Genomic DNA, 27,613 nt, shown 5'->3' with positions numbered 1-27,613 from the left:
TGTGTTTAGTGGTAAAGACATAGCTGTTAAGTAAGAATGAATCTGTTGACAAATCATGTACTTTCTCATTAGCTTCCATTTCATCATCTGTAAAACAGGTATGATAAGTACCATTTGTCAAGTTGGTTATAAGAAAAAAGTAAGATGTATATTACATAAATGGATAGTGACACACATAAATGGAAAATGTGTGTTACATACATGGATAAATACAGAAATAAACAAACAAAAAATGATGTCAATCTCCCTGCCTTTTCCACCTCCAGCTACTGGATATTTTGGCATTCAATTAAGAAAATAAAAATAAAAGAAACTAGAGGTTGGAAATTAGTTTTACTTTGAGTAGAGTTTTTGTGGCCTATTCGTATCAACGAATGTAGGAATAAGCTACTCATTTAGTAGTGAATGCATGAACATTAAGAGGAAAAAATGATGTGCAAACAATAACTGTTATAATTATAAAAACTTTATTTCATTCTTACTTTAATTAAATCTTTATAAGCACCATGTCATGAGCTGGCAATCTAGAAAGAGGACACTGGAATGCTTTAGTCAATTACAAACTGCAAGCTGATGACGTGAAGTTACAGCTACATGGAGCATGTGAACAAGAGCACATTTAGAAACGTTCACTTAAGAATCCCATGACAATGCGCAAAACAGGAATCTGGCATTGATTTGTTCACACTTTTTATAGTCAGAATCCAAAGCTTGTGCATGTAAACATCAAGAGAAACATTTTATCACCCTAACAGTTTACAGTTTGCTAAAATTTGACCCTGAAAGCATATATGTTGCCATCTTGTTTTCCTGACCAGTGCTGGGCCACAGGCTGAAAAAATCAATTCCTTTAAAATTTAAACGATGCGTAAAGGCTGTGTTCAACATTGTGTAAGTTGTCAGCAAGGCCTTTTAATGTGTACATTTCTCATGTATGATCACCAAACCATTATTTACCTAATGAAATTGTGAAAAACTATACATTTTCAGCAAAATGTTTTAATTTGGTCCTATATTAAAAGACCCAATTGCCAAAGGATTTTACACAAATTTAATTCACAAGCATGTACACAAGAGAATCACTATAAAGAACATTGCTTCCTGGTTTATGAATAAAAAGTTTATCCTCTACTTACACTAAAACATACAAAAAATAATCTACAAAAATCGTTTACAATTGATTTTAGCTAAAGAAAAAGCTTTCTTCAGAAAAAAAAAAGATGATTGTGTGGTGGTAGTATTTTAGCCATCAAAAAAGGAATGTAAGTAACCAATAAATATAATGTGCTTTCTCCATATAGACATATTTACACTTGAATCTTTGGCTTATGTTATTTTCTAAAAAGAACTTTAAATGATCCAGCCATCATTGCACATTAAAAGAAAATAAGCCAGTTATATATATTTATATATTTATATAGAGATCTGCTACACTGGAAACATATAAAAAATGAACTTTACTATGAATTTGCACAGCTTTTTGTTTCTTCTTCCTTTTAAGATTCATCAGCTTTCATTTTAGAAAGGGAGAAAAATGCCACGTAGAAAGTATGAACTCATGCAACATATGGTTCTACTGAAACCATGAGAAAAAAGGTGGCATGTTCACTGTACAAACACCAATAAGTTCTCATTTCAATCTGGTTCTTATTAAATATAATTTATGTGGCATGAAATGTTGATGCTTTAATATAGTAATAAAAACTAATTCAGTCCTTTTTATTAAGATACACAACTTCATAAGAAAAATACTTTTACCTCTCAAATGTAAAAGTCTCCCACCCCCCACATTAAAATCTTTCTGCACAAGTGTAACAGGTACAACAGTTGCTGGCTCAATAGATGAACAGGTTTCTTCATAGATGCACATTAAAGAATCTCGCCCAACTAAGATGATTCCAGGTACTCCAAAGCTACATCATAGCAGAAACGGTATTGCTCCTGAAAGATGTCAAAACACAAACAGTGAGAAAAGTTAAGAAAGAGACTAACATTAAATAACAGTTACCAAATGAAACTTGACAATCAATTTAGATAACTCAAGGATTACAATTTATTTTTTCTATATATGAGATTAATATCTAGGCATACATATTTTATACTTGAGTCTAATGACCCATTTTAGAAAAGGGAAATTTATATTAAAAAGACATTTTATCTTAGATGCATATTTTCCATCAATTTTTAAATGTCTAAAATTTTTTATCTGATTATAATAGTAATACTCGATCATTACAGAACAATTCTGTACAAATCTAAAGAATATACAAATTCTGAACAAATATAAAGAATGAGAAAAAGAGCTATAATTCTATCAGAAGAAATTGTTAAAATATCACCTTAGTTTGCCTCAGTTCTTTTTGTGCATGGTTGAAATAATTATCTTAGAATAAATATAACTATGTGTACTTCAAAATATAATTTTAAGTGTAACTTTTAAAATTTAACATTGTTACAATTCTTTTTCCACGTTATTTAACATCTTTTAATACCACATAAAAATCAAACATACGTATTGTTTAACTATTAAGTTGCTTTTATTATTTTCTCTATTTTATAATGCTATAGTGATCAACTGCAAATGTTTTTCTCCATATATTTCAGATGATTTCCTTGAGAAAAAAAAATCAGCCATTGTAAACAGCCATTTATGCAATTTCAAGTTCTTAATTTTTGACACTGTTTTTGTCCATCAGAGTATTTAAGTAAATTTTTCAAGAATGGTTAGTGGTCCTTAAATTTTGAGCCTACTTATACCTGAACATTTATTTCTGCTGCCTTTATATGTTTAAGACAACATATTGGCAATAACATTTTTGAGTTAAAACAGCCTTTCTTCTAAGCCCATCTACGGATTTGCTCCATAATAAGAATTTAGAAAAATTCAGAGACCATATAATAAACTATTACTTATAATACGCAATTCATTTAAAAATTCCCAACTCAGTTCATTCAAGTGGGTAAAATTCAGGCTGGATAACAGTCTAAAAGGCATATTATTTTGGAAGAGAAGTTCCAGGTGTCTCCAGCAATAAACTAGGGTAATAAAACTTTCCTTAAGAGGTCTTTATCATTCCAACACTATTTACCAAGTAGGTATGATTCAAATTCACCTACCACTGTGGCGAGTGCATTCAAGGAACCAAAATGTGCCTAGAAATAGTTATGTCTCTTTAAGCAGTTTCCAGCAATTTTGCCTACACTGTAAATCTCCTCACCAAACTTGTCAGCTCAACTCCATAGCCCACTAAACTAACCATCAACACTGATTAAACACAAATCAGAGGGCGGAGTGTTCAGGATTCATGGGACACAAATGTAAAGGAAACCAGTAACTTTTTGGAAGGTTCCAGAAGGGCAGAGTTTAACCATAGATTTTTTTTTTTTTTTTTTTTTTTTTTATTAAAAAAGGGTGGGAAGTCAGTTAAATTTGAAGGTAAAAATTGAACTCTGAAGTCAGAAGTGATCCCACTGATGACTTGAAGACTTGATCTGAAAAATGGAGGCCGTTTACATTAACAAATCTTCAAACTGCAAAGAGTTTAAAGACACCACCACTATTCATTCAGTTGCTAAGACGATCTGAGAGTTCCCCCTCAAAAATCCCTCCGATTCATCCCCCCTTTCTCATCTCCACAGCCAGCACCCCAATCAAAATCAATGTAATCTTGTGTAGACAGCTGCAACAACCCAGGGAAATGAGGCGGTGTAGAGAAGGAGTTTGAGGGCACCTGTAGAAAGGGTGGAAGTCTAGTACCTCTTGCAAAAGTGAAACAGTATAAACTTAAGCCTTCAGATTTTGTCTCAGGAAGTAACACAACTCTTGTGTGAGCAATCCACGAGCAGGAAGTGGTGAAATACTTTAAAGGTTTATTGAATTGCTCATTCTAGTTATCTGATCATCTTGATAAATGTAGGGCAAGCAACAATGATGCCTTGGTTTTTCTGGTTTACTTCTCTGTGAGCATACACTACACAGCTGCTCCCAACCTGATCCCATCATGCCCATACATACGTGTAACCCACTGATACCTATCGTTAGAAGTAAAACGTGTTAGATAAGTGTAACTTTCTTTCTTACTCTGCATACAGCTTCACTTAGATGAACTGTCACACACACACATACCTATCAGCTCTTATTTTGTAAGCTATGTTCTGACTTCACGAGCCTTGACAAGCTCAAGTAGCATGATATGAACTGCCCTCTACAGTTGGTAAAAGCTGAAAACTTAACAATGATAGTTTAACCATTTATAATTTGATCAGAAAATGAATAATTATAGATATTGACAAAACTAAATTTCAGTTGCCCTTTAAAAATATTGGCTGTCTAAGGTACTTATGAAACCTGTATCCCTTACACATACAGCCTTGATACAGGATTTATTCTTCTTATAGGACCATTTACCAAAGTTTACTGCAGTAAATATTTTTTGGCTCTAACAGAAAAAAAAAAAAATCCTACAAATTTCCAAATGAAATGAAAATAGTTTCGCTTATGTGATTTGTGATTAAGTGTCTGTGGGTAGAGGGGGGTGCTCAGCAATCTATTAATTAGGCAGGAAAGTCCCCACAACGTCTCATTTTCACATCTGATTCCCTATGTGTGTATGAAGTCAAATCAATAAGTAGGTATATGACTAACTAATCTCTAAGATGCCTTCCAAGTCTAAGATGTTGTGACTCACCGGGGCTTCCACCATGTTTGGCTTGCTGTTCCTTAGTGTCTTTACCGCATGGAAAACATCGACAACATTTTGCCGTTTCACCATTTCAACAACGATGCCTATCGCACAGAACATGCCACTTCGCCCGCCACCATTTCTGAAAGCAAAGAGAGCACAAGCATTTTAGATAGCAGTACCAAGTGACCACAGGTCACACTATCATATATGTTTGGGAAAATAAGACATTGTAGCTTTAATTGTTTTCCATTTGTGTCTTAATTTTGCTTTATATGTGTACAAGGCAGAGAGGAGGAAACTTGAGGATGAAATTAGATCAGCAACTTATACTTAGGAATATGCTATAGACATAGATTGCTGCAATCTAGACTTTGAGATTCTGATATATTTGTAAACTGTGTAAATCTGAAGTTGTTAAGATTAGTGTTCCAAAGAGTTTAAATAATATAACTATGTAATAATCAATATTTGGAAAATATACAAAATAAACTTAGTAGTTAATTATAGACTCATGAGACAGGAAGACTGTTTAAAAGTAACATCTATGGGAGGTCCATAAGATGCAAGTCGGATAGTCTTTAACATTGAAAATGAGAAAATAAGCACCAAGGCCCTATGAATGACAGGCTGCACTGCCCTACTCACAGGCAGTGGATAATCGTCCGGCCTTCCCCTTCTTCGCATTCCTCCTGCCACTTTTCCACCTGCAGTATCAGTTTCAAGAATGACCTTTTGGATCCAGGCACTTCTCGATGAGAAGCCCATCCTAGGTACTGAAACTGTTGCACCATCAGATAACCTTCCTGTGGCTGTAGAGGGAAAAGTGTTTTTATGTAAATAAGCTGGGACTACAATTTTTACAAAAAAGTAAAAGGTGCATACAATTTACAATACAAATAGCATCTACACTGGATTGAGTCTAGCTGATATAAATCCTCAATTTGTACATGCTACTACAAAAACATTATAAGTGACAATAGCAGGAAACAAGGCAATCATCCTTTATACCTGTTGCTCCCTCACACTATGTATCCAGTAATTCATTACTATGATAACATTTCCTAAATAACTTTCAGATTCATTGCTTTCTCTTTGTCACCACTGACATCAATACACTACCAGTCACAGGCTCTGATAATTACCTCCTAGTTGAGCTCCCTGAATAAACTTTGATCTCCTTCCAGTCCATTCTTACTATAGGCATCATGATTATTTTGAACTGCAAATACAATCTTGTCATTTCCTGCTTTAATGACTTTCAAATGATCTTAGCATAAAATCCAAATTGCTGTCATGTCTTAAAACAACTTATATGATCTGGCTCCACCCCCTTCTTCAATTTTCTCTTGGTCTTCTTTGAATCCATTTATCAAGTCACTTCTTGCCTTGGGGACTTTGCATATACTGTACCCTTTGCCTTGAATACTTTCTTGCTTGCTCCTCTCAGTCCCAAATAGAATGACCAACTTGTCCCAGGTTGGCCTGGGATTTCTCTGGTCTTAGCACTGAAGCCTGTGTGTCTTGGGTAAGCTCCTGCCCTGGACAAACCAGGATGGTGGGTTACTTCAACCCCCAAGTAATTTCTATTGATTCATTAAATTTTGGCTTAAATACTATCTCAAAGAGGTCATCTCTGATCACACAGTTATGTCAGATCACTCAAACACTCTATATTCTTTACTCTTTTGCTGTAAAATGCATCACTTTTATACAAAAAGGATTATACAATTTTCATGTAATGCTTTTCTTCCTGAAAAAAATAAAGATTCCTTAAGTACACAGAAATATTTTTTTCCTACACTCTGTATCAGTAGAACTTTGCATAATACTTCCCCAAAAGTAGTATTGTTGAAAGAATGAATCAAAACCTTAAACCTTGAAATACAAATATCAGGAAGAACAAGTAATATATGAGTAAATCATATCCGATTGGCAAGGGCCCATGCATCTTTTGGCAGCTGACAAGCCCTACTTGGTACTCTACAAACTTGTTGTTGGTACATATTAAATATTTGATGCAGTGAAATATATTAAGTATACTAAATGCTGACAGTGAGAACAGAAAAAAAAAATCATGTACTAATAAGGACCAGAATACCAAACACAGAGGCAGTTCAATAAGTAAGCAAACAAATAAATAAATATGCTGACAAAAATATAACATATCAGTTCCTGTTCCTAGAATATTTTTCACATAAACTGCTCAATTAACAGACAAGCCTTACTGTCTTCAGCAGTTCTGTTTTTTTTCAACTAAAATATTACTAGAACCATAATGTAACAGATGTGCAGACATAATGAGATTCCATTTAAATTAACATCTAAGATATGCATGAATATTATGAAATGATTGAAGTTACCCTTTTTTCCTCCACTGAAATGAGCAATAGGAGTCGATATGATTCTATTCCCTGCTCACAGTTATATACATATAGACTTATTAGCCAGACACACACGTAGTCATTTTGATAAGAGAGACACCGAAACATGACAATCCTAATCACACACGTAAAATAATACACACCCATAGAGCTGGTGCTTTAAAAAACAGAGTAATCTTTCTCTCTAAAAAGAGCTTAATTCCATGAAAGTTACTAATATTTTCTTTTCCAATTCTTTTTTCTTTTTTTTTTTTTTTTTTTGAGATGGAGTCTTGCTCTGTCGCCAGGCTGGAGTGCAGTGGCATGATCTCGGCTCACTGCAACCTCTGCCTCCCGGGTTCAAATGATTCTGCTGCCCCAGCCTCCAGAGTAGCTGGGATTACAGGCATGCACCATCATGCCCAGCTAATTTTTGTATTTTTAGTAGAGACAGGGTTTCACCACATTGGCTGGGCTGGTCTTGAACTCCTGACCTTGTGATCTGCTCGCCTTGGCCTCCCAAAGTGCTGGCATTACAGGCGTGAGTCACTGCACCCGGCCTTTATTAGCGCTTTTTTTTTTTTGAAGATCCTCCCCACCCAGATTTAATTTGTCATGTAGTGGAAAGCAGATGAGGAGTGAGGGAAAGATGATACAGTTACTACTTTGCTGCTGGGAAAAGGCATGGTGGTAGCAGCACTGATTCTACCTTTAGATCTGCGTAGAGCCAGAGGTTGGGACATTTAGGGAGATGAAATTGCAGGTAGGAGAATCAATAATGAACTTGGAACAGTGACATGGAACCCTTCTATAATGGTTGATCCAACATGTCTCTTTCCTCCTGCAGTCTAACTTTTCTGTCATTATTGTTTTTGCAATGTTTTCATTTTTTTTTTATCACATGCCATTTCTGGGCTAGATGTCAATACTAATAAAACATGTAGTCATCCTTAAGGTAAGTCTACATACACTCAGAGGCCAGGCGTAGGCTATCCAACTTGACTGAGCAAGTGCATCTGTATTTCCAGAGGGAATATGTTAGTCTAGTGACTGACCAAAAAACCTAGCTTCCAGCATTTCTGCTTTCTTATGTTTTTATTCGAGTACTAAGGCATAAGATGGTTACTAGCTTTGAGGTGGAAGATATAGTGCTTATTAATTCTAGTCTCCCCGTTGTCTGAATAAAACCATACCACATCTTGGTTATGATCGACCTATTCTAGATCAGCTCAAAGGATCCAATAGTGACTCACTCTTGTTAGATTGCATATCCTAAAAATCCGGTTGATCACATCACAATCCATTGAACAAGACATGCATTCCACTTGGATGGGGCCATATCGTAGCATCCCTTCCTCTGGCCAGTACTGAGGGCAGCCCTAAATGATGAATGTTTTGAAAGAAAAAAAAAAAGCATTATTTTTTCTAATTAGGATAGTTTAAAGCAGATTTTAGCATTTCATTACTACTCTATTAAGTTGTATATAAGTACACAAAAGCAACCCATAGCCGTTAACCTGGGACAAGTCGACTTCGTTTAACATCACAATGGAGGTACAACCATAATCATACACTAATCTCCAGAAGTCTTTCACGGTGTTTGGCAGAGGGTATTGTGTGACGATGAAAGCAGCTGGTTGCCTGTAGCTCTGTGAAGAAACAAGGTAGACAGAGAAACATAAGAACTTAAAATGTATGATCAGTTGTACAAACAGATACAATACACTTCAATGTAGGACCAGTATGATGTAATAGCTTCACATGCAGAGGGAGCCAGAGTGATGCTTAAGCCATGAATAAAGAGATTCAGACCACAGGAATGAACTGAACTAGTACAGTAATGAATCAATTTGGTGGAAGACTTCAATGCCTCCAAAGCAATTCAAGTCAATGCCTGAATTTTTGCTTTACTGAAAGATGTAAATACAGGACAAACACAAAAGAAGAAACTAAAGAGCTCCTGAGGTTAACATCCTCTGTAAGGTACCTGTTGGGCTATTTCAATTTTCTAAACCCAATCAGTCTTTGAGAGGCTGAAGGCAAAGTAAGCACAAAACCCCTGGTATGTCTATCAATCATCTGGGTATGTGGATAGTATGTGTGCGTGCAAGTAAAATCACTCCATATAAGAAAAATAGCTCAAACACTTGTGCTTTTACATTATGTGGACACTACCAGGATATTCTGCACATCTCGCAGGCAATCCACCTTCCACAGCTTCCTGGGCATTTCTAACATATATCAAAGGTCATAATGACAGTTTCAACCATTTAAGATACTGAAGCACCGAAGAGTAACAACAATACACTTACTGTCCCCACATAAGCAGGGAGATAGCTCCTTGTTTACCAAGTGCTCCTTGATTAGAACACAATATATTATCTGTTTCCAAAGGGAGAAGTAGTAAAAACAATATTTATCTGACCTGGACAATGTCATTTGATTAAACTAATTATTTGAATTAAACTAATTATGCAATAATAATAGTAATAATTAGTAGATTATAGAGTTCCCTAATGCTGACAAAAAATTTCAATGATCTTATCGTTCATTTGTATCACATTACTATTTAAGTCCTTCAAGAATCTTAACATCAGAACAGGAACTCGTTCTTGGACTTCACTGATGCTACCACCATTTGGGAAATGCTGCTAACCATGGCATTCAGCACTGACTGAAGACTGCAGGATAAATCTGAGTAGATGACAATAATAATTTACCTGGCTACTTCCAAATGACCTCAAAACCTTACCAAGTTACACATGCAGCTGGGATGAGGGTCTCCTAAGAAAGCTATGAAGGTTCATGAGTGATATTGTTTGGCTCTGTGTCCCCATCCAAATCTCACCTAGAATTGTAATAAACCCCATGTGTCAAGGGCAGGAACAGGTGGAGATAATTGAATCATGGGGGCAGTTTCCCCTATGCTGTTCTCCAGATAGTGAGTGAGTTCTCATGAGATCTGCTGGTTTTGTAAGGGGTTTCCCCCTTTGCTTGGCACTTCTTCCCCTTCCTGCCACCACGAGAAGAAGGACGGGTTTGCTTTCCGTTCTGCCATACTTGCAGGGTTCCTGAGGTCTCCCCAGCCCTCTGGAACTGTGAGTCAATTAAACCTCTTTCCTTTATAAATTACCCAGTCTCAAGTATGTTTTTATTAGCAGTGTGAGAATGAACTAATACAATGAGAAAAGTTAGGAGAAAGTAAGCTCTCTTTCCAATCAAATGTCTGCTCCATGGAAAGATAAGTCTAAGCAGACTGATGGCTATCTACTCATTTTTTGAGCCACAGGGGAGAGGACATGCATGAGGAGGAGCTGACAAGAGAGAAGACGACTGAAAATTTCCTTTTCTTTTTCTCTCTAAATGCAGGAATATATGTAAGGCTTTGAAATTACAGAATCCTTGGCCTTACCTCCTAATCCCTCATAGGCCTGGCAAAAAGGTATCACACTAATGATGGGAAAAAAGGGTAGGGAGAAAGAGGAAGTGTTGAACAATAAACCCTATTCTTATAAATCAAACCAGCTTTACTTCTCCGAAGGTATACCTGGGCTTCTCCGAGGGTTCATTTGCACCACTAAATCCCTAGAACATCTTTAATTATGAAATGTCTTTTTTGAATCACAGGGGATTAACCAGACAGTAAGAGCAGGTGGATTACAAGGTTCAACCTTCATACAGAAAAGGAGACAAGCTTGGACAAGAAAGCAAGACCCCATCTTTACAAAAAATAATAAAAAAAAATTAGCTGGGCATGGTGGCATACACCTATAGTTCTAGCTACTTGGTAGGCTGAGGAGAGAGGATCACTTGAGCCCAGGAGATTGAGGCTGCAGTCAGCTGTGATCATGCATGACACTCCAGCCTGTGCTACAGAGTGAGACCTTGTCTCAAATAGAACAAAAACAAAGAAAAGGCGACAATCTGGAAATTGAGAAAAATTTGACAAAGATGCCAATGGCAAAAAATTCAAAGGCATCAATGCTTTTCTAAATATTATTTTCTCCTTTTCTTGTTCAGACATCCTTTTTTCATTCCATATTTAGAAGCAGAAATGAAAAGGTATTGTATGCCATCTCTATATTTGCCTTTCCAGACACCTAATATAAAAATAAAAGGTATAATTAGGATTTAATGTGATTTCAGTGGGTGTGATTAATGGCCAGGCAAGACTCCGATCACAGCAAGGATGACAGCTTTTCACAGGCAAGAGCGATCACAGCAAGGATGAGAGCCTGCCTTTAGACTATTCCACTTTGCAGCACCAAAAAGAGTAAAGTAACTAGTGAAGATTGCTCGTAGAAATAGAATTTGGGCTTAATAGGAACAACAACTTAGAAAGCCTGATTATAGTCAGAAAGAAATGAACTGTGGCTTCTAATTTCTCCTTGCTATTGTTTCATGGGAGAAAGGGCAAAAGCTAGAAATGAAGGCAGTAAACTGTTTAAAAAGATTCTAAACTTTGATAGCTTTCTTGCTTCTTTCTAAGGTAATCAAAGTAAAGTGGCCAAAGTCATAATTTAAAACTTTCTTTCCTTGGGAGGCCGAGGTGGGCGGATCATGAGGTCAGGAGTTTGAAAGCAGCCTAGACAATGTGATGAAACCTCCTCTCTACTAAAAATACAAAAAAGGCCGGGTGCGGTGGCTTACGCCAGTAATCCCAACACTTCGGGAGGCCGAGGCAGGTGGATCACCTGAGGTCAGGAGTTCAAGACCAGTCTCACCAACATGGTGAAACCCCGTCTCTACTATATACAAAAAAATTAGCTGGGTGTGGTGGTGCATGCCTGTAGTCCCAGCTACTTAGGAGGGAAAGGCAGGAGAATAGCTTGAACACGGGAAGCGGAGGTTGCAGTGAGCGGTGATTGTGCCATTGCACTCTAGCCTGGGCAACAAGAGCGAAACTCTGTCTCAAAAACAACAACAAACAAAAAAAATTAGCCAGGTGTGGTGGCACGCTCCTGTAGTCCAAGTTACTCAAGAGTCTGAGGCAGGAGAATTGCTTGAACCTGGGAGGCGGAGGTTGCAGTGAGCTGAGATCATGCCACTGCACTCCAGCCTGGGCGACAGAGTGCGACTCTCTCAAAAACAACAACAACAACAACAACAAAAAACTAAGACAAAAAACTTTCTTTCCATATTGTTTTGTCTATGGGCTACAACATTCTGCAGTTTAAGATTTTGAATGGGGCAAGATCATTCTTTCATTATGATGGATGTGTTAACCTAATACCATCCACCCCTTCTCTAGTTACTTATAATAGTCTTTATTGATTAATGGCCAACAAATTAATTATAAATTACTGAAACATTAAATGTCAGAAATAAAAATTTCCCAAATTAACACAATTTTTGTAGGATTTGGCATGCTGCGATTTAAAACATTCATTTCTAATCATATTCAAAATAGATAAGGCATGATTTTCTTTTCTGAAAATAATTAAGATGACATTTATAATCTGCAATATTTACTATATCAATATAATAACTGACAATTAAGCTCCAAATCTACAATAAGGCTATAAAAATGATAGTTTTTTTTTTTTTTTTTTTTTGAGACGGAGTCTCGCTCTGTCCCCCAGGCTGGAGTGCCGTGGCCGGATCTCAGCTCACTGCAAGCTCCGCCTCCTGGGTTTACGCCATTCTCCTGCCTCAGCCTCCCGAGTAGCCGGGACTACAGGCGCCCACCACCTCGCCCGGCTAGTTTTTTTGTATTTTTTTAGTAGAGATGGGGTTTCACCGTGTTAGCCAGGATGGTCTCAATCTCCTGACCTCGTGATCCGCCTGTCTCGGCCTCCCAAAGTGCTGGGATTACAGGCTTGAGCCACCGCGCCCGGCCCTTAAAAATGATAGTTCTTAAGAATCCCTATAGGGAAAATCTAAAATCATTTTCCAAAAAAAATATATTTCAATAAAAGTTTCCACTTTTCCTTTTTAGGTTATTTTAATTTCCTCGAAAAGAAAACTAGCCAGTGTTCAGTTGCATTATGTAGCTTTTCACACAGCACTCTACACTAACAAAGAGGGCAGTCTCTTACATCCATAAGAGCAGCATTGATGTAGTTACTGCTCTCCCCATCAATTGTAATTAAAAAAGGCAGACATCTGTCAGGTGGCAGCATGTCCATGAAACGGTTCTTGTCATGGTTCCTTGGCAGGCACGCTATACTGCAGTCTTCAGCTTGTAGTCGAGGGGTGACTGAATTCAGAGTCTAAAAAGAAAAGGGAACCCAGGTTAAAAGACAGTGTGACCCATTTAGCAGTGTAACACAGATCCATCAGGCTTTTAGAAGGCCAAGTAGAAAGTTAAGGATTTGTGCAAGGCAATGGCATTTGCTACTATGACAGGCTGATAGACTTTGTAGTTAAAGTTAATGAAGCCTGAGAAGTGACAAAGAAACAAGACACACATTGTTCTGTGCTCCTCTTCTTAAAAGGAAAAGGGACGCTAAACAACACTGCTACCTCCAAAATGCTTGCCTTAACCAAAGAAAATACAATCAGGAAGTCCATGATGATGATGACCCTTCATTCATCACAGTGGGAAACGGTATCATTTGTAGTAACATCTGGGCTTGCCATATTTGAAGATAAGCTATGGCACGTTGGAAAGAGCAATGGACCAACAATCAAATAATTTGGTCTCTGCTCTTGATTTTATTTTCACCCACCTTCAGAGATGTTTTAAGGGCAGTGAAAACATTTAGGGCTGTTTTGAAATAGTATTTACTATAAACTTCATTTATTATTATTATTATTATTATTATTATTATTATTATTGAGACAGGGTCTTGCTCTGTTGCCCAGGTTGGAGTGCAGTGGTGATATCTTGGCTCATCACAGCTTTCCAGGGTTAAGTAATCTTCCAGAGTCAAGCAATCTTCCCATCTCAACCTCCTGAGTAGCTGGGACTACAGGCATGCACCACCATGCTCAGCTATTTTTTGTACTATTTGTAGAGATGAGGTTTTTCCATGTTGGCCAGGCTGGTCTCGAACTGCTGACCTCAAGATCCGCCTGCCTTGGCTTCCCAAAGTGCTAGTATTATAGGTGTGAGCTGCCACTGAACCCAGACTCAGTAGTAATTAATATGCTTGATCTCATCACACTGTGAGTGACCAGGTCAAAATCTGTATGGCTGCATGAAAAAAAGGCTATAAATACACACAAATCACCACTAATTTTGACTTTCTTTTTCTTTTGAGACAGAGTCTCGCTCTGTCACTGCACGGAGTGCAGTGATGTGATCTCGGCTCACTGCAAGCTCTGCTTCCTGGGTTCACACCATTCTCCTGCCTCAGCCTCCTGAGTAGTTGGGACTACAGGCGCCCGCCACCTCGCCCGGCTACTTTTTTTGTATTTTTAGTAGAGACAGGGTTTCACTGTGTTAGCCAGGATGGTCTCGATCTCCTGACCTCCTGATCCACCCGCCTCGGCCTCCCAAAGTGCTGGGATTACAGGCGTGAGCCATGGTGCTTGGCCTAATTTTGACTTTTATGATACCTTTCCCCTTTGCTCTTCCCTAAGTCTGAACTTATTTGTCACTTTGGATATAGTAGATATGAATTCATTAATAGAAAAATGACTATATAATATGTATAATGAAAGAGATATGTATTGTATTTAAAACAGGATCAAAGGTTATAAATTTGACTTGAAAGACCTTCTTTAAAAGGATTCCTAGTGCCCAGAATAAATTGTGGTAAGTCATAAAAGAGGTTTTAGAAACAGTTAATACCTGAAATTCATCCTTGAGATGTGAAGAGTTAGTCTGGGAGTCTATTCTAATCATATCAAAATATGCAGCTTTAAATTCACAGACAGGTATGGCAGTTTCTCCACATAAGCAGGCTTCTAAAATGGCATCATGAATAAAAATGTACTGTTCCTACCAAAAGAATGAAAAAGAAAATTTTGTACTAGTTTTAGTATCACTTCTCTGTCATCGAAGTTAGGGAATACAGAAAATTTTCTCTATATGGAAATATGAATTAAAACACCAATATTTTTCTATATGACTGAGCTAACATTGATTACATATGAAAAACATCTACTCTTTTGGTTGAGTAGAGTATATATGAGAGACATCTACTCTTCGTTTGCAAAAAAAGAAAAAAATGTCCATACAGGTAAATCTACATACCTCTGTCTGGACCATATTAATACGTCGAGATCTTAAGGCTTTGACACAATTGTAGATATCAACAACACCCTCTCTTTCAGCCATGTCCAGCATGATGTCAATCACAATGTAGCAGCCAGTTCGTCCAGCACCAGCACTGAAAAAAATTAACAAATTGCAAGATGCATGTTAGTCTTCATAACCTTAAAGAAGGACCTTTTCCACTGTCAGATAGGTAGAATCAAATTGATTTAACAAAGTGCAATGCACAGCACTTGTCCATGCTGTGTAAAAGCTTGTGAATGTACAAATAACTTCATGCAGAGTATCTGTTTTGGTATAAACTAAAGACTGGAACAAGAGCTCGAAATTATTTTCAAATTGAAAATAACATTATTTAAATTCCCTACCTCTCTCACAATTTTCATTTTATGTAAATTTAATACACATAATTTCAAGTTCATAGAATTGATCAAGTGGCAGATTCATGCTTCAGAATTTAACTCCAGATTGAATATTTTTAGATTCATCTAGCTGTGTGTCCTCTGGCAACAATGTGAGAATGTTGGCTCACTCACTGTGTTCGTCTCTTGTAAATACCAAGGCAAAAGAAAATTAATTCCCAAACCTTTAAATGGGAAATCTGAGGAGCCATGATTCACAGGAAATGCAAATGGTGGGGGTGGGCAAGAGAATGATGGTTATATAAAGAGAGGAGAGTAACAGTGTAAAGACTATTTGAATCATGATCTGAAGAGAAAGGAAAATGAATTATTAAGTGTAGAATATGATTCCCAGCAAGTCACAAGGGTAGCCACTATCTTACTATACTTAATTCTAAAGTATTTTTTAAAATTATATTTTATTCTTTAATTGGCAAATAATAATGTACATACTCTTCGGTACATAGTGATATTTCAATACATATAATGTATAGTGATCAGAAAAGGGTGATGGGCATATGAATCCTCTCAAACATGTATCATTTGTGTTGTGAACATTCAGTATCCTCCTTCTGGCTCTCTCCAACTAAACATTATCATTTACCGGACTTATCCTACAGTGATATAGAACACTAAAATGTATTCCTCTATCTCACTGTATTTTGTATCCTTTAATCATAATATAATGTGATTATTTTGCCCCTGGGGAATGTTTCTCCAATTTTATATATAGAAGTCAATGGAGAAAACAAAATAAAGATTTTTTGTGGGGAGTGGGGAATTCACTTTGTAGTCCAGAGATACTTCAGTGTAAGTGGAAAATGACACTTCTGTTTCAAGAGAGTATCTGAGACTCTTGGAGCACTTCTGAAGCAAGCAATTCATAAGAAAGTAAGCCTCTCTGATAAATCAAGAAATCCTTAAATTGAAAACCCATTTATCTCATTTTCTAAGTGCTTAGATAGGCTAGTAACATTATTTCATTGTTATCCAGATTCGGTCACTTCTCTTAAACTCACTGTTCTTTTAGAAATTTAAACAAAACATATTGTGGCTATCTCTATTTATTTTTGTTCCCTACCATCTTCTCAATCACTGTTCCCAGAGTTGGAGACAGGAATGTAATTTAAGAGTACATCAGATTTCGTGAGGAGGATTGAAAGGAAGAATATTTTTTTGTTTTCAGGGTACATAGTATCTGATCCTATGGGATGTCTTACCTTTATTTCATTCTCGCTTTTTTCCCCCTCTTTTACACATGGTTATTTAAACCCCGACTAGGTTGGATTTTCAGATAGCAAAAAATAATTAGGTACAACCTATTATGTAGCTTGGAGGGAAGAGCATTTGAGAATGGTATGCAGCATCATTTAGGAAATGCTTTTCAGATTCAGTACTTATTTTTCTGGTCACACCTCAAAATGAGGCCATGTAATTTGCTTTTAGTATCTATAAATGCTTGTTTTAAGAGAAGTTTCTAATCAGAAGAAAGTCTGGATATAATATTCGTGTTTTTTGGCACATATTTGGTGAATCTCACTGATGCAGTTTTCAAGGTCCTCTAATGTGAAGTCTCTAGATTTTTTTTTTTTTTTTTTAAATAGCTGTTTTGCAGCACAAATCCTTGCAATTTAGGCCATTTAGTAACTCTGTATGTCTGAAATTTAGTTTTAAAAGCTGGAATTCTATTGGGAATTTTCTAGGTTGGCAAGAAATGTCTATTTCAACCTAGCATTCTATACAATATGGGATTTGCAAAAGTGATAAAAACAAAAAACACAGATGTTGCCACTAAAAGGCATAGTTTCTATACTTTAAATTGTGGATAACACTACATACATTAGGATGAATGTATGTATTTCTTAAATTCCTGTTTTATGGACTACTTACAGACAACTTTTATTTTATTGCTGTTTTACTTTATCTATAACACAAGCAAGCTGGAACTTTGTAAGCACACATTAGCTTTTGTGCTCAAAAGCCTTGTCTTGACACTCTAAAAAAAGCTGATTGCATAAAGTCAACACCATTTGGACCACCACTCACCTGCAATGTACAACGATGGGGCCCGCACTGGGAGGGTTGGATAACTTGACTCGCCGGATAAAGGAAAGCAGCCCTGTAGCATGGTAGGGCACTCCATGGTCAGGCCAGCCCGTGAAATGGAACTGTTTAACTTCACGGATTTCATTGTAGCCCCTCTGTGCAAAGATGGAAATAAATGTTTTCAAAAGCCATTTTAATGGCCAAAATAAAGCCATTAAACATAATTATGGGTACAGACCCAACTGACAATGATAACCATAAAACTTTACCAAAGACTATGCCTTTTCTTAAAATAAAAAAAAAAAAAAAGAAAAGAAGGCCTAACATGGACTAGGAGCTTACCTTTATTGTCAGACAACTGCCAAAGAAAGAAAATTAGAAGTCTTGCTCAGTTCTAAAAGTCTGGCTAAATTTTATTTACTTTGACAGCTTGTTTCTGCTGAAAATGACAACACATTAAATTATTAGGGGAAAAGAAGGAAATGGGAAAGCCAAAATGCAGCCCTATTGACCCAAGGCATTGAGTTCTCAAGTGGTGTATAAAAGCAACTTTCCAGCTTCTCACCTCACAAAGAGATTTTAATGCCTTGCTTATCCATGTTGAAAATGGTTTTGAAGCATAGCATGTAGGGATTTTCCAGGACAGTGCTGCTCTAGATTGGCTTGTGAAAATATACAGGCAGCTAAATTGTTCTTTGGGCAAACTATTTTTCTTAGGTCTGTGAAATAATTCAGCACAGTATTATAGTAACATCAATACAAAATGAAGGAAGTGAAGCATCTGCTGTTGTGCTGCTCTCCCATTGGGTTGATTTAAGAGAACCCTACATAAATGCACATTTCAAAGTTTTCTCCTTCCTTTGTGTTAGAAGAAGGCTGTAGATTGAGGTAGGACAGCTTGGAAAGTATAGATTAAATACTGCAGAATTTATTTTTAAGAACTCACATTTGTAGCAAAAGAAAACAAAATCCCACTATAATCTATATAATTCAAATTCTACTGTGAACTATCTGTAAACTCTCAGTCTCACTTGTTCAATCAGAAAAGGTAGACACATTACATGGAATAAACAAAATTGAGGAAAAGTTTATCTTTAGATTCAGTCTTATACAGACCAGTATCACCAAAACCTTGGAAGTCAGTGATCATTTCTTAAAGGTTTTCTTAATTCCAATTCCTAGCACAATGCCCTACACAAAGCAGGGATGAACAAATAATTGTAACAATCACAATGATAAGCATCACCATGGAATCATCCCAATGGAAAATCACCTTTTGCTACTTTTCAACTCTAGTAAGGAAGGTCAAAAATTGTTTCAAGGCATGATTTTAGGTATTACTTTACTCCTTCTATATTAATTCTTTTATTAGAGTTGCTGGATGGGCCTTGCTCCCTTTATCTTTCTCTTACATTTATAGGATTTGCTCTTTTTAGTACATTTTCATATGTCAGCGCCTAGTTCCCTAATGTTTTTTTTTTAATTTTTCTGAGTGATTTTCAAATATATGGTTAAAAAATAAAACCACCCCCCTCTCTTTTCTTGTTCTAAATAATAAGAAAAAAAAATTCAACAATTTTCCAAATAGAATTGCATTATATCCATACAGTGTTATTAATATCAAGTACTCTCATATTCTGGAACATGGTGCATGTCTCCACTCATTCACATATTATGTGTATCCATAAGTACACGTTTATGTTTTTATTCAACCAGGAACTGTATCATTCTTATTAAATACATTCTGAGATAGTTTGGCACTTTTTATTTTTAAAGATTATTTAGTAATATTTTCTTATTTCTGCTTATCACTAATATAAAGATAAGCTATAACTTATGAATATTTATGCATATTTAATCATTTAAATAAACGTGTATACATCCTATTTAAAAATATTATCTGTAGTTTTCTTGGTATAAATCCTTTCATCTTTTTTTTTTTTTTTTTTTGAGACGGAGTCTCGCTCTGTCGCCCAGGCTGGAGTGCAGTGGCCGGATCTCAGCTCACTGGAAGCTCCGCCTCCCGGGTTTACGCCTTTCTCCTGCCTCAGCCTCCTGAGTAGCTGGGACTACAGGCGCCCGCCACCTCACCCGGCTAGTTTTTTGTATTTTTTTTTAGTAGAGACGGGGTTTCACCGTGTTAGCCAGGATGGTCTCAATCTCCTGACCTCGTGATCCGCCTGTCTCGGCCTCCCAAAGTGCTGGGATTACAGGCTTGAGAAATCCTTTCATCTTAAAATAATTTGTCTTTTCTAGTAGTTACACAGTTTATTCCTTTTGCTGCCTTATTTCATTTGCTAAAACTTCCAAAAATGTTTAATATTAGTGACACTGATTATCCACATACCATTCTTGATTGTAGAAGCAGTAATATAATCTTTATACTAGTTTTTTTTATGATAAACGAATAGTCTTTAGTTCTTCATTCCTTAACATGGCTGCTACTAGGTATTGTTGAATCACCTTTATCATGGTTTAGGATGTCTCTTAACTTCCCTAATTTATTTTGAAAATAAAATTAAATGCATTTATCTATTAATAAAGTCATACAGTTTTGGTCCTTTAATGTACTGACATAATGAAATATCCTGTTAGATTTCCCATTACAGTTGAAATCTTCTTGCATTCTTAGGGAAAAAACAATAGCTCATGTAGTGATATTTTCTTAATTCACTCCTAGATCCAAATTTTCAATATTTTATTTTGAATGTCTTCATGTTCTTGAATGAAACTGGTCTGCAATGTGTGTGTGCATGGGGAAGAGAGAGAAGAAAGAGATTGTGAAAGAGAGAATGAGTGCTCCAGAGAATGCTATCATTATCTGATTCTGTTATCACCATTATGCTAATCTTCTTCTTTTTTTATTTTTATTTTTTTTGAGACAGTGTCTCCCTCTGTTGTCCAGGCTGGAGAGCAGTGGCTCCATTTTGGCTCACTGCAACCTCTGCCTTCCGTGCTCCGATGATTCTCTTGCCTAGGATTCCAAGTACATTATGCTAACTTTTAAAACATAGACATTAGCTATTCCTTAAAGGATAAAGGAACTTTAACTTTAAAACCACAGTGCAATTTTAATGATAAAGTTTAACAATCATTCTATTTTCTTCTACCATCTATTCGTGCTTCTAACTCTTCGTGACCTAATTTTTGAGAATTAGCATTTGCTAGAAAATCAGTGTCCTAGACTAAAAGTTATATTTTTAGGTTTATACATAATATTTTCTATAGCTTTTCTAATAGCAAGTATAACGGCAAGTATAAACCCTCTGTGTTTCCTAATATTGCGTATTTTGTTTTCATTGTACCTCATTTAGAATTGATAGTGGTTTAGTTACCTTATTGATGTTTTCAATAAACAAGGTTTTTATTTCTTTTTTCTCATTTGTTTCTTTTTTATATTTAATTTTTCCTTTGTTCTATTCTAGTTTTCCTGATTTTCCAATGTTACAATTTTTCACATGATTTCAGAGCACATTTCAAAACAGAAATCACTTATGGGTGTAAATTTTTCTTATAGAATAATGAGGTAAATTTTGATATAAAACTGTTGATCTATACAATATAATTTTAGTTTTGAGGAAATCATTCAAGGATTATTCAGAAGAGGATTTGGTGACTTCTGATAGGCTAATTTCTGGGGTCATTGGTCAGTGGTTTGTTATTGTTTTCTCTTGGAATTTGGAAATATTTCAACTTTTTGTTACATATTCAGATTTTCCTTATTACTAAGTTCATCACTGATTTTTATAAGACTTATATGAACTTAAGAGACTGCATATTCTACATTTTCTTTTAATAATATGATCTAGTTATTTATTAAATCAAGCTTAATGGATCTCTGTGAAATCTCCCATATCAATTGCTTATTTTATTCTACTTGATTTGTCTAAGAAATTTTCATACATATTTTAGAGTTACAATAATCATGATTATGTTGTTCTGTATAATGCTACTTTCAACTTAATATTTTGCCTAATTTTTTCGTGTTGGTAGGATAACTCACAAATATTTTTTATAAAATACTATTCAACTATTTCTCTATTGTTGGACATTTATGGTTATCTATAGGTTTCTAATGCTATAAATGAATTCATTATATTTTAAATAAACTCCTTAGGAAAGATTCATGAAAGTTAACTTCTCAAAGGACATAAATATTTTAAAGCTCTGGAGATACACTGGTTTATTGATTTAAAGAAGGTTTGTAGTGATTTAACTATGATCAGTAGTGTATAAAAATATGTTTCAACACATTCTAACACTAGATGAGGATTATTCTTTTTTAAAGTTCTAGCTGATTTGAAAGGACAAAATGGTATATCAGTACACTAGGTTAAACATTTTTAATAGGCATGTTAACAATTGTGTTTCTTCAGAGATTCTAGTGTTTTTTTCTTCTACCGGTATTAACATTATAAATTAAGGACATTAATAAATAATCATGAGGTTCTTTTGTGTGTATGTACCTTTGATAAAATTTTGTGTCACAGGTAATTTCACAATTTTGTGTGGTCAAATTTACCAAGCTTTACCACAAAATATATTTCACTGTTACTATATTCCACTTCAGTCTACTACACCAGCCACCTCACATTATTCTTTGCAATGTAACACTTGGAGTGATCCTTTTAGAAATAAAAATCAGACCATGTTATCCCTGGGCTCACAAACCCTATGATGGCAATCTAACTCAATTTTAGTATGAACTAAAATCATCATGGCCTACAAGGCACCACTTATCCAATTTTGTGATTTCTCTGCCTTCATTTTGTATTCCTTTCCCCTTCACTTATGGATCTCTGAACATCTTGGCCTGCTGACTGGCATTCTAACATCTTTACACATGCCTCCAGGCTTCTGAAATGACTCTCCCTTCTGTCAGAAACATTATTGCCCTGGACATAACTCGTCACTCCCTCACTTACTTCAGGTCTCTACTCATATTACTTCCTTAACAATGAGTTCTTCTTTGATCATCCTTTCAAAATTGCAAACCATTTCTTCCCCCTGCCTCAATAATATTCCCTACTTCCTTTCCTAACATTATTTTTCTCTATAGCACTTGTCATGATGTATATTAGTTGATTTATTTATTTTTATTGCTGCCTTAATTCAATTGGCTATAAGATCGACCAGAGGAGATTTTAACATGTGTCCCAAGGTTTAGAAACATGTCTGGCACATAGTAAACTCTCAAATAAACATTTGTGGAATGAATACATGAATGAATGGATTTTATAGCATCATGGAAACAGAACTTGACAAAGGTTTTAAGAGAAAAAGCAGTTCTGATATAACTTTTTAAAATAGAATTTCAGAGTACTTACCCTTTCCAGGGTGAATGTCCTAACTACATATTCAGCAAGTGGTTCCATTTCTACACAAGTTACTTTGAAGTCACCATAAACTTCAGTATCATCAGGCCAATATTTATAGCATTTAACCTAAGTGACAAAAAGAATACATAGATAGACCTGAATACATAATACTAATTAGCCAAGGTGATTTAATTCCAGCAATAACTCTTTAGGTCACAATTAAAACTCAGTTAAAAATCTATAAATGAGAAAAAAAAATCTATCATACAGTAAACAGAGTTCATATAGTCTCACAAAAAATATACAAGCCTAATAATGCAATTAGATTCTAGTACAAAATTAAAGCTTATATTATTACTCAATGAGAAATCAAATAATTTCTCAGCCATTCAAGGTCTACTTAGAAGTACTCAATTAAAATGCTGTGCCTATAAATTTTTTTTAAACAATTGGATGATATTCTATTTTGAGTATCTTATATGCTGCCTCTCGACTATATTCATTTTTATGACAAAAAAATTCTTTTTCTTCCTCTTACCCGGCCAACCTCAACTAAATTTGTAACCATCACAATGCAAGCAGATTGTTCTTGCCAAATCATCCTCCAGAAATCATATACTGTTTCATGAACGGGACCTATGAAGAAATTAATTAGAATATTATGTTATCAAAGGAATTTTGTAGTTAGTAAGAAGTTTAGCTAAGATAAGAAGCAGAGTAAACGAAATAATTCCAAAAAAAAAAGGTCTAGTGCAAAATGTCACTGAAAATACTTAAATTCAGTTCATATCTAAATTCCCACAATAGACAAAAACATAGGCATATGTAAGTTTTTTTTTCTTCTTCTTTTTTTTTTAATTTGCCCTCTATACTTCCCAATTTAGAAGAAACTATCACTAGTTTCTCGGGTATTTATATCGGTCACTAAGTCACTTTAATACATCTTCAAATATATGTAAAAACTAGAACTCTTATACCACCATCAACCAGACAGCATATATTACCAATTAAATAAGTGCCCACTATTTATAAATAGTACATGTTTAGGGATCAAAAAAAACCATATCCTTACACGTAAGGACATACCCTAATCTTATCATTATATAATCTCCAAACTGCAAAAGCATATGCTGGGCTATTTTCTACTGAATACCATAAAACTGAATATTGTTCACACTATGGTTGATCTTTCTAACTTTAAAGAGTATACAACTGAACTCAATTACTCCAAACATGTGAAAACATAGAAAAATGACCCTTGTCAAAAGAGTAAACCTAGCTTTTGTTTTACTTTCCTTTTATATAAAATAGATGTACAGGTTTCTCTTCTGAGGGCCAGTAGTCAATTTAGAGAGATAACTACAGACGTTTTTTGTTTGTTTGGATACTTTTACTCCCCAGTGTACCACTATAACCAGATCTCTCTACTTTCTTATTATTTTCCATGAAGAATTAACTTGACTAAATTCCATCTCTTTGTTTTGTCTCAGTCTTGACTTGTCAAAAAATTGCTCAGTATAATAGCTCATTATAACAATATTGGTCTTGGGTACTATTAACAAACTTGCTGCAAGAAGACAGGCCTCTTATATGAGACTTCTTTTTCCTTTTCTCAAAAATGAGTAATTCCTCTGGCTGGCACTATGGACTAGTGCTCTGACCTATCTGTATAACAAGGATCAAATCATAATAACCACTACCAGCTTTTCTTTTACTTTTAATTAAAAGTAAATCAAGCGTAAATTTATATAAGCTTTACACACATAACAAATTTGTACTGTACAAATGAGTAAGGAGCAGTGTTAATCAGAAGGGCTGATTTTTTTGTTACTAAGATAAAATTAAAAAAAAATAAAAACCACCATATAGATGAATAAGCAAGTTTGTTTTTTCTATAACATTTAACAAGGCAAAGTTTTACCTTGGGTTGCAATGTAATGACTTGGTCTCTGGTAGCCCTAAAATAGGAGAACAAATTAGTTATCATTTTACATCAATATCAGAAATAAATGAATGAAGGCATAAAAAGATGAAGACAACCACCTGTTAAGATTAAGTTATAATAAAAAGTCCAGAAGTGAGTAGTGAACACATAGTTCACTTCTCAAACCTACGTTATCTGAAAGGTAAACATAAAACAAAAATTAAATATTTTAAAGGCTCTGATTAGAATATATATTGTATAATTTATTTTTGTTTGCCATGGAATATAACCTCATAGATTTTGTTTGGTTTCACTAAAATGTTTATGCCTTCATGTAAATGTTTAGTCATTCATTCCTGGTAAAATAGTGTTTAAAAATATTAATTCTCATTTTATCATCCAAAAGTACAACACACTGCATTACAAATGGACGAGGACATATTAGAACCATAAAAAAATAACAACATTCCAATGTTAGAGCTGGACAATGCATGTGTGCATCCAATCAAAGTCCTGCTGAGATTTTTAGAGAATATTCCTGTTCGATAATATATTCAGGGATATGCAAAAACTATTTTGTGCGTGCTCACAATGTTAATTTACACACACATAATTATAGGTACACACATATATATATATAGGGAAAGAAGAGTTTTTAAGAATGCATCTTATCTTGAGTAAAAATTTGGTATTTTTTTCAGTGTGCTAAAAGTTTTGTTGAGGAGGAATAGATTGTTAGTTGCTCTCAATTGGTTTGAATACCAACAGAGCATAAGTTGCAAAAATGCTGATGATATGATCCTAAGTTCTGAATTTGTTGCATATTTACAAATGAGCCTTAGTGAAAGTCTGTGGTACAATTTGTCCACTTATTGGTGTGGGCAACTCAATACACATATAAATACATGTGAACTGAGATCTCCAACCTAAAATTTAATAGCAGGAGTATGACGTTGCAAATTTGGAAGATTTCACCTTTTTAATATACCACAATGTTTTATGGAAAATAGCACAATGTTTTATGGAAAAATTTTTCCAAGCTTTATATGTATTTGCAGTTCTTAAAAAAATACCAATTGCCGAAGTATATACTTATATCTTTTACATATAATGAACTAATGGGAGAGGGAAAATTATGAAATTGTATAGAAATAGACCAAAATACACTGGGGTCTTAACAGAAAGACTAGATAACAAGTCTTATTTAAAATACAGTCCTACGGTATGAACCATGAAATAGTTTTATAACAAGGCTCCAGTGTACATGTCCTGGCAAAAAACCCAGGTTAAAGTAAATAGGTAAGAACGATTACAAATTTTTCATAGAACTGTTGATTATTTTATTCTAAAAATTAGACCATTAGCTTAGTTTTACATAATGACATGTTTGATAAATTTAATGAATAAGAGTAAGATTATGATCAGAAGTTGAACCCATATATTCATATACTATGCTTCATAAAATATACTAATTCAACTAAATACATACAATTCATAACATAAACTCTAAAATGTGAACTTAATAAATATAATGAAAATTATTTCCTATTTATGGAAATTAGAAAACGTTGGGTCCTAGGTTTCATATCTTTTATGTCTATAAAAGTATACATATGCTGCCATACTTAATACCCCCACCTTTTGTCTTATAATTATACATATTATGAATCAATTTAATTACAGCATACCTAAATTTTAATTGTAAAAAAAAAAGTTGAAGTTTAATGAGTGCCAGGCATTGGGCAAAATGCTCAACATGCATGACTTCATTTAATTCTCACAACAAAGTGATGAGGTTAGTACTATTATTATTATCCCCACTGTAAAGATAAGGAAACTGAGGTACAGAGAGACAAGTAACATTCCCAAGCTCTCCAGTGTGATTATGAACCAGGTGGTATCACAAAGAGCCTGTCCTCCCTAAAGGTAATGTAATATATTGCCCTTTAAGAATGTTTTATATTTTGTTTGATAATTACTTCCTTTAAATAAAGAATTTGCATGTAGATATATATGCAATCAAAATTTAACAGTGAAATATATGATCGAAGCAAACTTTTTCATTTCTGTGATTCGATATATATGTGTGATATGTGTATTTTACAATTGAAATTTAGTAATTATTTTGCCTGAGTAATTGTCTTACTTTAGAAGCCAATACAACACATCACAAAATAGTCTCCCTACTCATTTTAACATCAGAAGTCAAATGTAAAAAGTAAAATTTCAGTCACACTAATACACATCATACTATCCAGCTTCTCACATATGTTTAGGGAAGGGTAAGAATAAAAGCCAGAAACAGAAATCATCAACAAATAAAACTCGAGTACATAATAAATTGTCAAAGCTAAAAATGGTCCTGTTTTTCTACACAAGAAAAGGGAAGGAGGTAAAATAGATCTTTACGCATGTCAAAGAATTACAAAAAAACGAACAGAGATACATTGTATGAAGCTAATTAGGTGAAGCATGCAGAAATAACTAGTAGTAGGAGAGCATTAGTAATAACTGTAATTAAGAACGTTTGTATTTATAATAGGGTGCTGTTATTTACATATAGTGGTACTTACATCCCTGTACAGCCAAATCTACAGCCCAAACCAAAGTCAGGTGTGAAAGAAAGCACAACAACATCAGTAAGTACTAGGACGTAGAACAAGGAAAAGTGTACAGTTTGTACTTTTAAATTTTAAAAAGCTAGCAATCACTTTA

At 34.9% G+C, this 27,613-nt stretch overlaps 1 protein-coding gene across 8 annotated transcripts in view; it reads right to left on the bottom strand.

The window, feature by feature from the left end:
- Positions 1-444: 444 nt before the first annotated feature.
- The window catches only part of PTPRK (protein tyrosine phosphatase receptor type K), a 571,158-nt gene continuing 543,989 nt past the window's right edge, over positions 445-27,613 (bottom strand). For 4 of the 8 annotated variants that reach the window (XM_030929049.1, XM_030929050.1, XM_030929053.1 and 1 more), the window contains 13 exons: positions 27,472-27,489; positions 24,896-24,932; positions 23,513-23,610; positions 22,984-23,100; positions 17,657-17,811; positions 15,189-15,324; positions 14,784-14,933; positions 13,084-13,257; positions 8,563-8,694; positions 8,299-8,424; positions 5,331-5,494; positions 4,689-4,824; positions 445-1,941 (listed from right to left, as the gene is read on the bottom strand). In XM_030929049.1, coding sequence (XP_030784909.1) covers positions 1,888-1,941; positions 4,689-4,824; positions 5,331-5,494; positions 8,299-8,424; positions 8,563-8,694; positions 13,084-13,257; positions 14,784-14,933; positions 15,189-15,324; positions 17,657-17,811; positions 22,984-23,100; positions 23,513-23,610; positions 24,896-24,932; positions 27,472-27,489 — 1,497 coding nt within the window. In that variant the 3' untranslated portion in view covers positions 445-1,887. The remainder of the gene's footprint in view (positions 1,942-4,688; positions 4,825-5,330; positions 5,495-8,298; positions 8,425-8,562; positions 8,695-13,083; positions 13,258-14,783; positions 14,934-15,188; positions 15,325-17,656; positions 17,812-22,983; positions 23,101-23,512; positions 23,611-24,895; positions 24,933-27,471; positions 27,490-27,613) is intronic. The other 4 variants (XM_030929052.1, XM_030929051.1, XM_010358433.2 and 1 more) reach the window with 4 other exon arrangements.

Source organism: Rhinopithecus roxellana, chromosome 4, assembly GCF_007565055.1.
Source record: "Rhinopithecus roxellana isolate Shanxi Qingling chromosome 4, ASM756505v1, whole genome shotgun sequence".
NCBI classification, from domain to species: Eukaryota; Metazoa; Chordata; class Mammalia; order Primates; family Cercopithecidae; genus Rhinopithecus; species Rhinopithecus roxellana.
The sequence above is the reverse complement of the archived record's forward strand: the minus strand, read 5'-3'. Positions and strand labels throughout refer to the sequence as shown.